This window comes from Loxodonta africana, chromosome 18, assembly GCF_030014295.1.
Source record: "Loxodonta africana isolate mLoxAfr1 chromosome 18, mLoxAfr1.hap2, whole genome shotgun sequence".
Taxonomy (NCBI): Eukaryota; Metazoa; Chordata; class Mammalia; order Proboscidea; family Elephantidae; genus Loxodonta; species Loxodonta africana.
The window spans coordinates 19,743,161-19,760,634 of record NC_087359.1 but is presented as its reverse complement, the minus strand read 5'-3'; the positions used below and the strand labels follow the sequence as shown (position 1 = coordinate 19,760,634).

The window sequence follows — 17,474 nt, the reverse complement described above, 5'->3', positions numbered from 1 at the left end:
TTCATGACCACAGAAAAGAACAAACGTGCCTCGTGAGGCTGCCTCCTAAGGAACCAGCAGACAGCGCAGGGAGTAGTGTTGACTCCTGCCAACAGCCTGCAGTTTAGCAGCACGTGGTCGCCACTGTGCGTCCACAGAACGGGATTGCAGACACTGCTCGCTGCAGACCCGCCACCAGGGAGCGTTTTGAGTTTGTGGAAAGAAAAAGAAATAGAAAAAAAAATTTTTTTTCTTTTTTTTCTGTGACGAAGTAGAAAAGGGATGAGCCAGGAGTTCCAAAATCTAGGTCCAAGAACAATGTCCGCAAGGGAAGGTGATCGACTGAAGAGTGAAATCGCGTTGTCGCAGGGGGTAAGGCCATTGCCCTGGCGTTGCGGTGGGCCTGGAATGAACGCAAGCGTCCTGAGATGGCATTATAGTCCCAGCTGAGGGCTATCCCCTTGGCAGAACGTAATTAGGATAATTAACTCGACTGGACGCTTGCCCCAGCTCCCAACGTCAGGAGAGGCTCCCCTAGCGCTAGAAGGAGTTCCACACCGAGGCAAGGCTTTGGCCAGCCGATACGCGTTGTCCAAGGGACCTGAATACGTAACGTGAGGGCTGCCCCGCCCCTCGAAAGCCCGGCCCTTCCCCCGCGGGGAATACAGCCCCAAACAAACATGGCGCCCACTGGGACGGAAGTATGCCTGCCCCCAACCAAGATGGCCGCGGGGCGGGCCAGCTGGCGGAAGTGGCCCCAGCCGGCGGCTGACGGGTCCACGATGGCGGCCACGGCTGCCTCACCGGCGCTGAAGCGGCTGGACCTGCGCGACCCCGCGGCGCTCTTCGAGACGCATGGAGCTGAGGAAATCCGCGGCCTGGAGCGCCAGGTTCGGGCCGAGATCGAGCACAAGAAGGAGGAGCTGCGGCAGATGGTGGGCGAGCGGTACCGCGACCTGATCGAGGCGGCCGACACCATCGGCCAGATGCGCCGCTGTGCCGAGGGGCTGGTGGACGCCGTGAGGGCCACCGACCAGTACTGCGCCCGCCTCCGCCAGGCTGGCCCGGCCGCGCCCCGGCCGCCGCGGAGCCCGGAGGTCAGTCTCGCCCCGGGAGCTCGCGGGCTCGCAGGCCCCGGCAACCCTGCCCTCGCCTCAGCGCTCCGACTTGCGCGGGTCAGTCTCGGTCCTCGCGGGCCTCACCTGCTTCCCGGAAGAGCCTGCCCCATTCTTCGACTCCCCGCCTCAGGGGAGACCGGGAAGAACGCCTGCCCTCCTTCCACGAGCGGTCATTCCGCAGCTTTTTCCGGAGCTTCCCCGACTTCCGGGCCCCGAGTCCCCCTCCTCACTGTCGGGCTCACTGGGCTCCCCCTTCCCGCTTTACTTGGGTCTCTTGCTAGTCAGTGCAGTCCCACTGCCATCAAGACGATTCCAACTCATAACGACTCTATAGGACAGGGTAGAACTGCCCCATAGGATTTCCTAGGCTGTAATCTTTATGGAACTGTCACATCTTTCTCCCACGGCAGCTGGTGGGTTCTAACCGCCGATCTCTCCGTTAGCAGCCGAGCTCTTAACCACTGCTCCACCAGGGCTCCTTATACTGCTAGTCAGTGCAACTTGTTCCTACATAACATTTCTTGACATTGTTCTTAGCAGATTTCTCTGTTATGGTGACACCTTTCCCCCCCCAATTACTCATCTAGCCCCCAAACCACTCATACCTGACCCCCAGGAATAACTTGCACACTCCCAAATAGCTATTCTACCCTTTGGAAGTTGTTGGCGGGTATGGCCAGCCATTAAGCTCTCACCTTTTGATAGCAGAATATTTTCATTTTAGGCAACCAGGGCTCTTTCTTCTAGCAGTAGGAAAAAAAAAAAAAGGATAAAGGGTGATTAATTGTCCAAATAACTATGTGTACACTTACCATTAGAGTTCTGAAGGAAGTCACCTCGGGCTCAGGTCCTTCTCAGTAAGGAAGGGCATTAAAAACAGATGGGATTTGGAAACGTGGGTCTGAGTATATAAAAGGATATTTAAAAACAGTAGATAATCAACTTGATTTTTCAACCTTGGCACTCTTGATAGTTTAGACCAGATTGTTCTTTGTGGTGGGGGCTGTCCTGTGCCTTGTGGGATATTTAGTGACCTTTTTTTTTTTACCCACTAGATGTCAGTTGTACCCACCCCCCTCCCCCCGAGTTGTGGCAACCAAAAATGTTACAGGCATTGCCTTCTCCCACACACACCCTTCTCCCACTGGATTACTAGGTCCCTGGAAGAACGTAGTGGAAGGGCAGGAAATCTTTGACCACCAAGCTAAGATGATACTCAAAACTGGGGGAAACTTTTAGAACAGAGCAAAGATATGATCAGAATGGCATTTGAAGGTCAATCTGATAGCAAAGGAAAGGATAGATAAGAGGCAGGGCAAGTAGAATGTCTTTGGATTAGTCTAAGTGTGAGATGATAATGACCTGAATTAGAACCATGGAAGTGGAAACAGACCTCAGTGTTAGAAAGAGCAACAGAACCATCAGAGGGACATGGAGGTCCTAGAACTTTGGGAGCAGAGTGGTGGCGTATGCTAAAATACATACAGAGGTCCGAGCCCATTGTCGTCGAGTTAATTCCTACTTACAGTGACCCTGTAGGGCTGAACAGAACTGCCCCATAGGATTTCCAAGGAGCGGCTGATGGATTCGAACTGCCGACCTTTTGGTTAGCAGCTGAGCTCTTAACTACTGAGTCACCAGGGCTCCACAGGGAGGTCAGGAGGTTAAAATTTTTGGTAGGAGAGATGGCTTTAGATTTAAATATACTGATTATGAGACGGTAGTAACACTGGAAGGGGAGATGTCCAGCAGCAGCAGAAAAGGGTGGAGTAGGATTCAGGAGTGGTGAGGACTAACAAAGACGTGGCAGCAGTCTTCTGCTCAGAGGGCAGGTTTGAGGGGCGAGGATAGACAGATGAGTAGGGCCCTGAGGAGGAACCAGAGGAAGATTTGGTGGTGGTGGTGAAAGGAGCAGCCAGCAAAGAAGTCCATGATGTACTTGAAGAAGCAGGAGAAAATGTAGAAAGGTGAAACATCAGAGAGGGAAGGAGAAGCCCCCAGGAGTGGTGGTCAGTGGGACTCCATGCTGTCAACATATCAAGAGGATCACTGTGAAGCAGACTGTGAGATGACCAAATTGTTTCCCTCTCCTGAGATTATTGAGCAAGGTGCATGCAAATGGTAGGAAAAACCAGTGGGGTCTTGCAGCACCCCTGACTGTAGGAATTCTACCACACCCAGCTTCTGTTTCCCGCTGAGTGAGACTGAATCGGGCTTCATGAAAGCTTGGTACCCCAAAATACCCCCACATTCTCCCCAGGTCTGAGAACATTGACGTGACTGTCCTCCTGACTCAGGTTTTTGTCCTTCCATGCAGCCACCACAGCCATCACAGGAGAAGTTTTATAGCATGGCTGCCCAGATCAAGCTACTGCTAGAAATCCCTGAAAAAATCTGGAGCTCAATGGAGGCCTCTCAGTACCTCCATGCCACACAGCTCTACCTGCTCTGCTGCCACCTTCACAGACTGCTCCATCTGGATTCTTCCGGCTCCGCATGCAGCCCTGTCCTCTCCCGGTTCCCTATACTCATACGGCAGGTGGCAGCAGCCAGCCACTTCCGGTAAGTGGATCCCGCTCAGAGATCTCTGGTTATGGTCACTCTGTACCACTACGGTTTTTTTGGAGTATGTCTTCTTTCCTGATGTACCAAGGTTCTTCTCCCAACACGGAAAAAATTCCCTGCTGACCTTTGTCATGACTTCTCTAGGTCAGCCATCCTGCATGAAAGCAAGATGCTGCTCAAATGCCAAGCTGTGTCTGACCAAGCCGTTGCCGAGGCCCTGTGCTCTATAATGCTCTTGGAAGAGAGTTCTCCTCGCCAAGCCCTAACAGACTTCCTGTTGGCCAGGAAGGCAGCGATCCAGAAACTTCTCAACCAGCCGCACCAGGGTGGGTGTGGCGTCTCTCCAAAATGGGAAAGGACGAAGCATCCAGAGTGTTGTCTGCTTTTAACTTTACTAAAGGAAATTGTTTAAAGGAGAATGATTTCTTCTCATAGGTGTTGGTACCAAGGCTCAGATTTGCTCGTTAGTGGAGTTGCTGGCCACCACTTTGAACCAAGCCCATGCCCTTTTCTACAGTTTACCAGAAGGTCAGCTGCCAGATCTGTCGCTGCCATGTGGCTTGCTCTTCTCCACTCTGGAGACCATCACAGGCCAGCATCCTAATGGTGAGCTCTCAGCCAACCTTTTTTTTTCTCCCCCTGGTTCATTCAACTGGGATTTACTGAGTTATCTGTCTGCCTTGTCCCAGCTGCTATGCTAGGCTCTGGGGATACAGCAGTACACCGGGCAAATATCAGCCCCTCTTTCATAAAGTCTCAGTCTAGCGATGGGGTTGTTGTTGTCAGGTATCTTTGAGTTGATTCTGACTCATAGCGACCCCATGTGACAGAGTAGAACTGCCCCATAGGGTTTCCTAGGCTGTTATCTTTAAGGGAACAGATCACCAGGTCTTTTCTCCTGCGGAGCTGCTGATGGGCTCAAACCACTGACCTTTCAGTTAGCAGCTTGAGCATTTAAACCATTGTGCCACCAGGGCTCCAGATATTAAACTCATGAATATGTAGATGTTTAATGTCAATATTGATCATTACTCTAAAGGCAAAGTACAAGTAGCCTTGGGACCAGTAAACAGAGGGACTTTAGCACAGTCAGAGAAGGCTTCCCTGGGGAAGTGATACTTAGACAAACCTGAAGTCTGAGTGGGATTTAGTCAGGTGAAGAGGGCAAGAAAGAGACTTCCAGGCCATGGGGAGAGGATGTGCCAAGGTCCTGAGTCAAGAAGGATATTAGTATTTGAGGGACTGGAAGAAAGCTGGTGAGGCTGAGGGGCACTGGGGGTGGGGAATAGTAGCCTGAGAAGAGGCTGGAGGAGACGTGGGCAGATGAGTAGAGACCTGAGGACCAGACTAGGGAAGTTGGACTCTATCCTGAACAATGGAGAGCCTTCCAGGACCCTTCAGGCTTAGTGCAGTTCCTCTGTTCTGTGTCCCCATGCATCTGTTACTTTTATTTTGTAGCACCGATCATGACTGGAATTAAATAAATACAGCTGGCTTTTATATGACAGGGGATCCTGGTGGAGCTAGAGTAGATGCTGAGAGCTCACTTAGGAGACTGTCACCGTAACCCAGGTGACAGAGGATGAGGGCTACTCACTGGGACATCTCTCTAGGAAAAGGCATCGGTGTTCTGCAGGAGGAGATGAAGCTGTGCAGCTGGTTCAGACACCTGCCAGCATCCATCGTCGAGTTCCAGCCAGCTCTTCGAACGCTAGCACACCCCATCAGCCAGGAATACCTGAAGGACACGCTGCAGAAATGGATCCACATGTAAGTAGCCAGAAAGAGCTTTCCTGAGGCTGGCAGGAACCAGCTCTGCAGCCATGAACATGGCCGTGCAGGGTCGATGTGGGGTGAACAGATGAGCTGGAACCTGTGGATGAGGCCCTACGTGCTACCCCCCTTGGGTGTGCCAGCCACTAGGTGTCCAGCAGTCCCCTCATGGCAGTGTAGCACCCACTGTGGGAGACCAAAAAGGAATTTGTCTTTCAAAATATCATGTAGAGGATTGTAAATTCTCTTCATGTAAGACTTCTGCAACTGCTGAGTTTTTTAGTGCATGGATTTTTTAAGCCATTCCCTGAGGCTCTAGAGTACCTTGTAGGTATCCCAGGGAAGCAAGGGTAGGCCTGGTGAAAGGGCTGCAGACTCTACGCCCCCATCCATCCAGAGGAGCTCTGTGCTTGTACATTCTGTGCATCAGGGCCCAGTTAAGAGGTTTTCAAGTGAGGTCCTGCTGTTTTTCTTAACAAAGGTGTGAAGCTCACCAATCCAGTGAAGCCCAAGGAAAATGATTTTGTTGTAGGTGTAATGAAGACATTAAAAGTGGCCTCACCAACCTGCTTATGTACGTGAAGAACATGAAAGGCCTTGCTGGGATCCGGGATGCCATATGGGAATTGCTCACCAATGAGTCCACCAATCACAGCTGGGATGTGATATGCCGGCGGCTTCTGGAGAAGCCGCTCTTGTTCTGGGAGGACTTGACACAGCAGCTGTTCCTCGACCGATTACAGGTGAGGTGGTAAAGTGGTGAGGTGGTAAGGTGAGCTGCCAGAGGTGGTGAGGTGAGGTGGTGAGGCAGTGAGGTGGTGAGGTGAGGTGGTGAGGTGAGGTGAGGTGAGGTGGTGAGGCGGTGAGGCGGTAAGGTGGTGAGGCAGTGAGGTGGCGAGGTGAAGTGGTGAGGCGGTGAGGGGGTGAGGTGGTGAGGTGAGGCGGTAAGGTGGTGAGGCAGTGAGGTGGTGAGGTGAAGTGGTGAGGCGGTGAGGGGGTGAGGTGGTGAGGTGAGGCGGTAAGGTGGTGAGGTGAGGCGGTGAGGCAGTGAGGTGGTGAGGTGAGGTGAGGCGGTGAGGCGGTAAGGTGGTGAGGCAGTGAGGTGGTGAGGTGAAGTGGTGAGGCAGTGAGGGGGTGAGGTGGTGAGGTGAGGCGGTAAGGTGGTGAGGCGGTGAGGTGAAGTGGTGAGGTGAGGTGAGGCGGTGAGGTGGTGAGGTGAAGTGATGAGGTGGTGAGGGGGTGAGGTGGTGAGGTGAGGCGGTAAGGTGGTGAGGTGAGGCGGTGAGGCAGTGAGGCGGGCCGCCAGAAGTGCAGCTGCTTCATGCCAGTCCTGGTGAGATGCTTCCAGCTACTGATCTCTGACTGTCCTGGTAGACTTCTGCCACTTCTTAATTGTATTCTTCCTCTGTGTACTTAACCTCTGGGTGGTTCTTCTGGATAAATGAACCATGGAAATTAGCCGACATCCAGGCGTTAGAGCCGAAAGAGAGAGCAGGACTGCCAGTGGGTCATGTCCATCAGTAATGGCTTCTTTGTTCTCTGCCAACACCACGTCATCTTTCTGAACGTGGTGAACATTCTGAATGCTGGGATCAACTGCTGCTTGGTACTCTTACAGTTTCCTTAAAGGAATTGTGATTAGAACTCTTCTCTCATTTTCTTTAGACTCTGATGAAAGAAGGCTTTGACTCCATCTCCAGTAGCTCCAAAGAGCTCCTGCTTTCAGCTTTGCAGGAGCTTGAATCCAGCGCCGACAACTCCACTCCCAATAAGCACATCCACTTTGAGCACAACATGTCTCTCTTCCTCTGGACAGAGAGCCTGAACGACCTGCCTCCTGATGCTGCCTGGATCAACGTGGCCAACCGGGCCCAGTTCGCCAGCACTGGCCTCTCCATGAAAGCTCATGCTGTCAGTCCTGGTGTGCAAAGCTTCTGTTCTGCCCTAGATTCCAAACTGAAGGTTCAACTGGACGACCTCCTGGCTTACCTGCCCCCTGATGACGTGTCGCTGCCCAAGGACGCCTCACCCCAGAACTCTGCCTTTGACCGGTTTGCAGATGCTGGGACTGTGCAGGGGATGCTGCAGACGCACTCGGTGGCCTGCATCCAGCACATCGTGGCCTGCATCCACACCGAGCTGCAGGGCGTCGAGGAGATCACACTCAGGCAGCAGGGGGTCCTCACCGATGTCAGGCTGCACGCCGTCCTCTTCATGGCCAGGCTCTGCCAGTCCCTGGGAGAACTGTGTCCCCACCTGAAGCAGTGCATCTCGGGAAGATCAGGGGGCTCGGAGAAGCCAGCCAGGGAGCCGAGGGCACTGAAGAAACAGGGAAAGGGGAAAGCCCAGGAGATGATGCCTTTGCAGACCAAGTGGCAGGAAGTGAAAGGACTCCTGCTGCAGCAGAGCGTGACAGCATACCGGGTCTGGAGCTCAGCAGTTGTGAAAGTGAGTGACAGGCAGATCTGTTAGCAGGTACACATCCCTCCGTTAAGTCAGGTTTGCTGTCATGCCGTCCTTCCTCTGAGGGGTACCAACTCCCTGAGCTAGCAGGTGGCCCAGGGCTTTCCCTCATTTGTTTTTGTTTTGTTTACTCTTGCTATGTTCACCAGTGTCCCCTTCATCTCATCCCGACATGTCCCAGTCTTGCCAACCTCAGTAACGTCATTTAACAGTAAGGAACAAGAGTTCCTATTTCATACAGGTATTCTCACTTTATCTCTGCCAGTCACACAAACAGAAACCTTTTCATATTTAGCCTAGGTTTTATAGACAAAAGACCTGGATTTTTTTCCTTCCTGTCTTAGTCATCTGGTGCTGCTGTAACAGAAATACTACAAGTGGATGGCTTTAACAAAGAGAAGTTTATTCTCTCACAGTCGAGTAGGCTACAAGTCCAAATTCAGGGCGCCAGCTCCAGGGGAAGGCTTTCTCTCTCTGTCGGCTCTGGACGAAGGTCCTTGTCATCAGTCTTCCCTTGGTCTGGGAGCATCTCAGCGCAGGAACCTCAAGTCCAAAGGACGTGCTCTGTTCCTAGCGCTGCTTTCTTGGTAGCATGAGGTCCCCATCTCTCTGCTTACTTCCCTTTCATCTCTTTTTTTTTTCTTAATAATTTTTATTGAGCTTTAAGTGAACGTTTACAAATCAAGTCAGTCTGTCACATATAAGCTTATATACACCTTACTCCATACTCCCACTTTCCCCCTAATGAGTCAGCCCTTCCAGTCTTTCCTTTTGTGACAATTTTGCCAGTTTCTAACCCTCTCTACCCTCCTATCTCCCCTCCAGACAAGAGATGCCAACACAGTCTCAAGTGTCCACCTGATACAAGTAGCTCACTCTTCATCAGCTTCTCTCTCCTATCCATTGTCCAGTCCCTTCCATGTCTGATGAGTTGTCTTCGGGAATGGTTCCTGTCCTGGGCCAACAGAAGGTTTGGGGACCATGACCGCCGGGATTCCTCTAGTCTCAGTCAGACCATTAAGTCTGCTCTTTTTATGAGAATTTGGGATCTGCATCCCACTGATCTCCTGCTCCCTCAGGGGTTCTCTGTTGTGCTCCCTGTCAGGGCAGTCATCAGTTGTGGCCAGGCACCATCTTGTTCTCCTGGTCTCAGGATGATGTAAGTCTCTGGTTCCTGTGGCCCTTTCTGTCTCTTGGGCTCATAGTTATCGTGTGACCTTGGTGTTCTTCATTCTCCTTTGATCCAGGTGGGTTGAGACCAATTGATGCATCTTTGATGGCCGCTTGTTAGCATTTAAGACCCCAGACGCCACATTCCAAAGTGGGATGCAGAATGTTTTCATAATAGAATTATTTTGCTAATTGACTTAGAAGTCCCCTTAAGCCATAGTCCCCAAACCCTCGCCCTTGCTCCGCTGACCTTTGAAGCATTCAGTTTATCCCGGAAACTTTTTGCTTTTGGTCCAGTCCAGCTGAGCTGACCTTCCCTGTATTGAGTATTGTCCTTCCCTTCACCTAAAGTAGTTCTTATCTACTAACTAATCAGTAAATAACCCCTCCCTCCCCCTCCCCCTCCCCCCCGTAACCACAAAAGTATGTGTTCTTCTCAGTTTATACTATTTCTCAAGATCTTATAATAGTGGCCTTATACAATATTTGTCCTTTTGCCTCTGACTAATTTCTCTCAGCATAACGCCTTCCAGGTTCCTCCATGTCATAATATGTTTCACAGATGCGTCACTGTTCTTTATCAATGCGTAGTATTCCATTGTGTGAATATACCACAGCTTATTTAACCATTCATCCGTTTCCTTTTATCTCTTGAGACATAAAAGGTGGTGCAGGCCACACCCAGGGAAACTCCCTCTGTATTGGATCAGGGACGTGACCTGGTAAGGGTGTTATGACCCCATGCTAATCCTCTCTAACGTCAAATCACCATCACAAAATGCAGGACAACCAGAGAACACTGGGAATTGGGGCCTAACTAAGTTAATGTACACATTTTGCGGGGGACATAATTCAATCCATGATACCTCCTACTGGATGAAATGAAAGACTTTCTCTCTAGACAAGGGTCTGTTATTTTCTGTTCCTCAAGGTAAACATCCTGTTCCCTGTAGTCTCTCTGGTTTCTTACGAAGTGGCAACTGACACTTATAGGGCAGTTAGCAACGGAATTCCCATCACTTATACCAATAATTGGAGCCCTGGTGGCACAGTGGTTAAGAGCTTGACTGCTAACCAAAAGGTCAGCAGTTCAAATCCACCAGCCGCTCCTTGAAAACCCTGTGGGGCAGTTCTGCTCTGTCCTGTAGGGTTGCTATGAGTTGGAATCAATAGCAACGGGTACGGTACGTAGACCATTAGTTAGCCAAAAGAAGAATGTTTGCCACTTTCCACCCCACACGGGACCTAAGCAGCTTCAGCTGTTCCCATGCTTACTCCTTGATTTCAAACACACTCTACAAAGGCCCTAAATAGGCTTATAAAGATGCTTGCCTTTTATTACCAGGTTTTGGTTCATGAATTCACTCAGTCATTACTGTTAGATGATGCTGGCTCAGTCCTGGCCACAGCCACCAGCTGGGACGAACTAGAAATTCAGGAGGAGACGGAGTCCGGCAGCAGTGTCACATCCAAGATCCGACTCCCTGTGCAGGTAAACAGGTGCCACTATGCTGGAGACCATGGGCTGGAAAAGAAAAACTGCTTTGTGGGAAGGGAGAAGGTTTTAGAAAGTCATTCCATATGTAGCATCTGAGGAACAGTGAAAAGTCCCATTTGTAGCTTTCTACGAATAAAAAACTGTGGGGCAGAGTGGGCGGCCAGCAGTCAAACAGCAGACTGCTCTCAAGAGGACATCCGCAAATGATTCTTTACTTTTGTAGCATGGGCTTGGTGTTCGTTACAGAGTCACCTACCCTGAAATAGCCCTGGTCGTGTGGTGGTTAAGCACTCGGCTGCTAACTGAAAGGCCAGTAGTTCAAACCCACCAGTGGCTCCTTGAGAAAAAAATGTGGCAGTCTGCTTCTGTAAAGATTACAGCCTTGGAAGCCCTATGGGACAGTCCTACTGTGTCCTATAGGGTCATTATGAGTTGGAATCGACTCAATGGCAACAGGTTTGGTTTTTTGGTTTTGGTTACCCTGAAATAAAAACAATGGGGGAAGCACAGTGCCACCTGCTAGTTCAGAGAGTTGGTCCCCCTCAGACTAAGGAGGGAATGACAGCAAATTTCTCTTAACAGAGGGCTTTGTATCTGTTAACTGGTCTGCCTGTCAGGGGAGTTGATTTGAGAGGTTAAGATTCTGTCGTATGAGCCTGGCGAGGTTAAATGGATCTGCTTTTAACACGTCTCGTTTAATTGGAGCAAGCTGGCAACCTGACATTCCTTTGTTCTTTCAGCCATCCTGGTACGTACAGTCCTTCCTGTTTAGCTTATGCCAGGAAGTTAATCGGGTGGGAGGCCATGCCCTGCCAAAGGTGACCTTGCAGGAGATGCTGAAAAGCTGTATGGTTCAAATAGTAGCTGCCTACGAGAAACTTGCAGAGGAAAAACAGACTAAGGTAGGTATTAGAATATTTTTCCATGAAAAACAAATATAAGCCATAGACTTTCTTTAGCTTTGGGCAGTTCACATCAAGGATTCAGAGGATCAAGGATCCCTCAGCCCAGGCTTGGGGTCCTATAAAAATGCCTGACTTAATTAATAGTGCTTCCAGCTCTGCATTTAATTACACCCATTCTCAGGGGTCAAACAGGACTTCACTAAAGAGGCAGCTCAATACAAGTGGAAGAATGAAAGCTTCAAACAGCCCTGGTCTCAGACCCCCACACTGCCCCTGGCTCAATGTGGGTGCTGGGCAAATCACGTACCAGTTTCCTCAGGACCAGGTGTGATCTCGGAAGCTGCCTGGCTTCCTCACCTGTGAAATGGAGAGCCCACACCGTGCCCACCTGGGGTGATGTGAGGCAGTTACGGGGTCGAATAGCAGAGCAGGTAGCATCAAGATCCTCATTTCAGGGTGGTTATCTCCCAGCCTTCAGCTCCCAGCTCACCTGCCAGAAAGCATGCTGTCCTTTGCGTATGTTCCCATTTCATTAGTAATGTTGTTAAGACAAGAACCAAGCTCACCCCATGAGTAAGCTTGGCTCCCCTTCTTCCAACTCTTGATTTTGGAAAGAATCCAGCTACGTGTTCTCTCTCCTGAGCTTCAGGATACCTCTCCTTCGTGCTGGTGGCACAGTGCGTAAGTGTTTGGCTGCTTAACCAAAAGGTCAGTTGAAATCCACCAGCTGCCCTTGGAAACCCTGTGGTGTAGTTCTACTCTGTCCTATAGGGTCACTATGAGTCGGATTTTTTGTTTTGTTTTGTTTTCACAGCAGGAAGCTTTTTTTGTTTTTTAGTTCAATTGAGCTAAAATGCCATCTTCAGCACCTAAGGCCTTTTTTTAAGGGCTGGGTCTCTTCCTTGCTGTTAGGTTTTGAGTTTTGTTTAAGAGCAGTTATCTAGCATAACCTGTTTTTGTTGTGAGACTCAACTGGCCACAGGAGTATAGAAAACATCTGCTTCAGAAATGGCGAGCTGTAACTGGACCAAAGCAGGAAGCTGTTTACCATGCCCACGTAACCAGTCATCTCTTGATGGGTGGGGCCTGGGAATTCATTTGCAGAAAGAAGGTGCATTTCCAATAACCCAGAACCAGGCCCTGCAGCTCCTTTATGACCTGCGTTACCTCAGCATCGTTCTGACAGCCAAGAGTGAGGAGGTGAAAAGTGGCCGCAGCAAGCAGGACTCCAGGTGTTGTACCCCCTCCCTCCGTCCCCCCTGTGCCTACTGTCCCAAGGCAGTCAGCCCTCTTTCTCAGAAGCCACCGAAGAGCAGCCAGCCTCTCATTGTATGTTCACTGTGTTGGTTTTGCACAGTTACGTGCTCATATTACCAGCAGGTAAATAATGGCCACCTGTTGGACAAACCGCAGGGTCAGGTGTGAAAGCTGGATTCGATTCTCATTTGTCTCGCTCCCTTCTGAGTCAGTCTAGCAACTACTGGGTGTAATGTAAGCCCTTCGTCCCCTCCCAGAAGCAGAACAGGGTAAAGGAGTGGGCTTCTGACACAGTGAAACCCGCCAGAGCCAGAACTCCACTGCCTGTTGTTCCCGATCTCATGAGTTTTGGACAGGGTGCAGCTTACCACTTTTCTGTCACTATTAGTAGAAAATATTTCTTTTCCTTCTCTGACAGGTTTCCACCTTATACACGTTCTGGCTCTTGCAGGTTTTACTGTATGTCATGTCAGGTGAAAACACTCAAGTATTACTTAAGCACAGTCATGGGTGGCGAGTGGTACTAAGCTGGCAATTAAGTAGAATAAATCCAGTTCCAGGCTTTGCAACAGCATGAAAATACTATAAGATTAAAAACTGTTTATCTTAAAAAATTTTGGAGAATAATCCTAGTCATCTCTCCAGAACTGAGAAAGTGACCGACTACTTGGAGGCGCTCATTGATCCTTTTGACCTGGATGTTTTCACGCCACACCTCAACAGCAACCTCAATCGCCTGGTCCAGCGCACCTCTGTAAGTGACGTCAAACACGTGCTTCCGTGTGAGTGACGCGCCACAAGCCCAAATTACAAAGTAAACCGGCTTCAGGTTGCCCCAGGAGGCAGTGCTGGGAGGAGGGCAAGGCACACACAGCTCAGTTTAGTCATAAGGGCTGAAGGCAGGAGTAGATGAAATCTCACAGGCTGGGGCAACTATGACCCAACCCCTTTGGCTGTAGGTAAGGATTACTAAGATTTTACCAAGTCCTGAGAGAGAAGGACAACATAAAAGAGCTGTCTGACTAGGAGACTGCAACCCACGGGCAGTGAGAAAGTCATTCTGAAGCGTGAGCACACTCAAAAGAACATACCCCCAAATGATGTTAGAAACAAAGTAGTAACTGACCACTGACAGGGAAGTGACGCTCTCCTTCCTCTAGGCAATAAAAACCCAGCATTGGATTGTGCTCCATTTCTCGCCTTCCAGGTTCTGTTTGGACTGGTGACTGGTACCGAGAATCAGTTCACCCCAAGGAGCAGTACATTCAACTCTCAAGAACCCCACAACATCCTGCCACTGGCCACCAGTCATATCAGGTAAGTGAGTCTAAGGGGCTTTGGCTGGGCCCCACAGCTTCCTGCTGCTGCTGCTGGACTGCCTTCATCTTGTGTAGGTTTGGACTTCTCCCACTGAGTATGACAAGCACTCGGAAGGCCAGGTTAACCAGCAGAGGAGCCGAAACAAAAGCCCAGGTGAGTGCAAAGAACAAGAGGCTCGTCCCTGTCTGTCCTGGCCCCGTCTCCCACCAAACCACCCCATCAGCCCCCCCTTAAATAACCGATAAAGAACTGAATGACAAAATGCACTAATGCGGCTTTTAATGGCGGCGCAATAGAGAAGTACAAGGTCTTACTAGGCTGAGCTAATAGAAGTTTTAAAAGTAGCCTCAGTGAAATGGATTTCAGGCTGCCAATGCCACAAGGCTGCAGACAATCTAGAGGACAGGATGGAGATCATCTCTCGTATTAATAGGGTAAGTGAGCCAACAGCCAACCCAGCACCAGGGCTGTACTTATTTGGGAAAAAAAAATTGTTTTTTTTGGGCTGGAGAGAAGTTCTACCCCCACCCATAAATTTTAGTTGGGTGGGAAATAGAAGGAAATTTGCTCTCGAGTTTTACATTTTCTTGTTAATACACATTTTGTTTCAGTAGGACGGCATCCATTAAGCCAGCAGGAGTCCTCCTGGGTATTTCTCAAGTGTGTGGTGTACACGTGTGTCTGAGAGCGCCAACAGCTTGTCTTTTCACAGCATTTGGTTGTTGTTTGCTTTATTATTAAACAAAATATTAGCAATGCATCCTTTCCATATTCCCCGGCATCAATCCCAATAAGATCCAAAATCTTCGTCAAACATCTGGTTTTAAAACTTGGGAGAGAGATGGTAGAAGAAAAAGTTCTTGCACAGACCATCCACTCCATCCGTGGGGGGCTGTGCTGGAACTTCTTCCCTGTAACACTAAATTTGCACTTCAAGGAACACTGACCTTTAAATTCTGTCCATAGCAAAGGCTCAAACGAGGTGCGAATGTGTACCCTTTTCCTAAGATAGTCTTCATTTTCCAATCTCATTCTGTTCCCTACGTCCTTTTCAAATCTTGACAAACAGCAGAGTCCTCTTACTAGAGCTATCCGTGTTTCTCAGATCTGTTGTGTGTGCTGTGTGGGCTTCCGCGTAGAGTGGACTAAAGGGTGTGAGCAGGCAGGAGGATTTGGTGGGACTCTAAGGCACTTTCCTCTGCATCCAATGGCAGGTTGTACCCCCGGCTCTCCCCAGGGCAGATGACCCGATGCATCCCGGCTCCTTGTTCAGACAGCTTGTCAATGAGGAGGAAGACACGTCCACGCCGTCATTATTCAAACTCGGTTGGCTCTCGAGTATGACTAAATAGCGTGGAGACATCCCTATCGCTCTCTAAATAAATACTACACTGTTTCTTCTAAAGGTGCCTCTGCTCATTTCTTTCTAAGCCGTACCAATCTTTCCGGTTTCAGGGATGGAATGTGGCCCCCTAGTTACTGCTAGGAGTGACTTTAAGCGTAAGATGAATCCTTATCCAGTAGCTTCACTGTACTTGTTACTTTAGACATCAGTTCAGGTAGCTTACACTTTATCAGCATTCACCGGTGCCGTCATTCTCGCCATAACAGGGTGAAACTACCAGCGAGCACGTGAGCTGCTAAAGTAACAAGTCTGTGAGTAAGACACAGTTGTCACGTTATTTCCCGTTTTTCGGGAACTGTGCAATGTTTTCAACTCAGTCTGAAATGCAGACTCTGGAGAAATAACGACACACAGGTTTCCTGGGTATACAAGAGTCTGACAGACATTCCCTCTGGAGATACAAATATATAACAGAGAGGGAGGGTGCATCACTTACTCGGTCTAAGTTGGATCTGATTGTTCTCCTGTTACAAAGGAGAGAATACTTTCAACAGGACATCTACATACTAAGAGGTAGTATGGCAGTTAATTTCAGTGCAAGACTGAATCAAGCTTTCTCTATTTTGGGAAAAAAAGCTTAGGTTTTTTCATGGAAACTAGACACTCTTTACTAGTTTATTGAATTAAAAAATCGAAGGTCCCGCATTTTAAAAGGCCTTTTTACACAAAGAGCTGCTAATTGACGGATCTGAAAATCAGTCTGAACTGGACACGCTATGGGTTCAACACGCAGATGAGGTTTCCTCATACCGTTACCTTGACATGGATTTGATACCCACCCTCAAAAGAATCCTATAAAAAATTGCTTCAAAGCCCCTTTGAAATTGCAATAGTGCAGCAAAACCACAAGTAAACAACTGCCTGTCAACCTGTTATCTCAAATATAGACTGAAAAGCCAACAGGCATTTTTGTGTGCAATTCTTTAAAACAGATCGGAAGTCGGAGTATCCACTCTGCACAGCGCTGTCCCTTCACAGAAGGCCAGACCGCCGCAGCATCATGTCGGAGGCCGCCCCCGGTGCTGTAGGCTGTGGAAGTGCGCCTCCTTCAGGGTCTGGTTGATGTGGAAGTACAGGCCTTGGCAGAGCGCAGACTGCTCGGAGGCGGGCTGGGGGGTGTTGGGGCCGGAGCCGGCAATGATCTGGTTTAAGCTGCTCTCTGGCCCACTTGCCCTGTCTGGGCTGTTGATGCTGCTGCTGCTGCTGCTGCTCCCGCCACTCTCGCTGCTGGAAGACTGGAAGGAAAAGCAAAGAACCGGGATCACTATTAGGCTGTCTGCTTAGCTGACAGCTTGACCAAGTTTAATGTGGCTTAAAGGACCCCTGGTGGCTCAGTGGTTAAAAGCCTGGCTGCTAACCGAAAGGTCAGCAGTTCAAATCCACCAGCCACTCCTTGGAAACCCTACGGGGCAGTTCTACTCTCTCCTGTAAGGGTCGCTATGAGTCAGAATGGACTCAACGGCAACCAGTTTGGTTTGGGTTTACTTAGAGTTTAGAAATCTTTTTCTTATTCCATTTGTGGAATAACGGCATCAAAACATACACTGTGCTTCACAGTTTCACAAGTACATTTTCATTCACCTAATAGGTTTCATTCTAGCCTCACAGCAACTCCGGGAGCTCAAGGTGATTACCATCTCAGCACGCATCCCCAGGAAGGGGTGGGGTCCAGACTCAAATATAGGCCTTCTGACTCCAAATCCCTTCAGCTACCTCTTAATTCCTTTACACATCTTCTCTACCTGCGTCTGCCATTCATTCCAAGAATTCCACCAAAGGACATTCTGGGCCTCCAAAGGGAATACCAATCATTGGTAAAAAGAAAAAACATTTTTTTTTTTTAATTGGTACAGGGGGTAAAAAAGGTGTGCCCAAAACAGGTAAGATCGTTTCTCGGTTCAAGTTAAAAACCTGGGACAGTTTTGGGATTATCACCTGATCATGGACACTGATGGAAAATGGTATTCTATCAATGCAGGATATATAACCTTTGAGGTCTTTATATAATACAGTTTTGATGA

At 49.3% G+C, this 17,474-nt stretch overlaps 2 protein-coding genes across 4 annotated transcripts in view; one reads left to right on the top strand and one right to left on the bottom strand.

Annotated features, from left to right (window-relative positions):
* Nucleotides 1–741: 741 nt before the first annotated feature.
* On the top strand, nt 742–15,400 carry COG1 (component of oligomeric golgi complex 1). Of its 2 annotated transcripts, XM_064270814.1 has the most exons (14): nt 743–1,076; nt 3,415–3,659; nt 3,807–3,988; nt 4,098–4,268; nt 5,276–5,432; nt 5,968–6,178; nt 7,101–7,883; nt 10,414–10,560; nt 11,307–11,468; nt 12,576–12,703; nt 13,374–13,482; nt 13,936–14,045; nt 14,123–14,201; nt 15,263–15,400. In XM_064270814.1, exons 1-14 carry the CDS (start codon nt 762–764, stop codon nt 15,398–15,400), a joined length of 2,937 nt encoding a protein of 978 aa, XP_064126884.1. In that variant the 5' UTR covers nt 743–761. The 2 variants fall into 2 exon arrangements, with proteins under 2 accessions (XP_064126885.1, XP_064126884.1); XM_064270815.1 differs by lacking the exons at nt 12,576–12,703; nt 13,374–13,482; nt 13,936–14,045; nt 14,123–14,201; nt 15,263–15,400 and adding an exon at nt 12,087–12,569 and having other exon boundaries at nt 742–1,076.
* VCF1 (VCP nuclear cofactor family member 1) overlaps nt 14,311–17,474 on the bottom strand; it is a 24,766-nt gene continuing 21,602 nt past the window's right edge. For both annotated transcript variants that reach the window (XM_003417280.4, XM_064270819.1), the window contains exon 3: nt 14,311–16,688. In XM_003417280.4, coding sequence (XP_003417328.2) covers nt 16,452–16,688 — 237 coding nt within the window. In that variant the 3' untranslated portion in view covers nt 14,311–16,451. The remainder of the gene's footprint in view (nt 16,689–17,474) is intronic.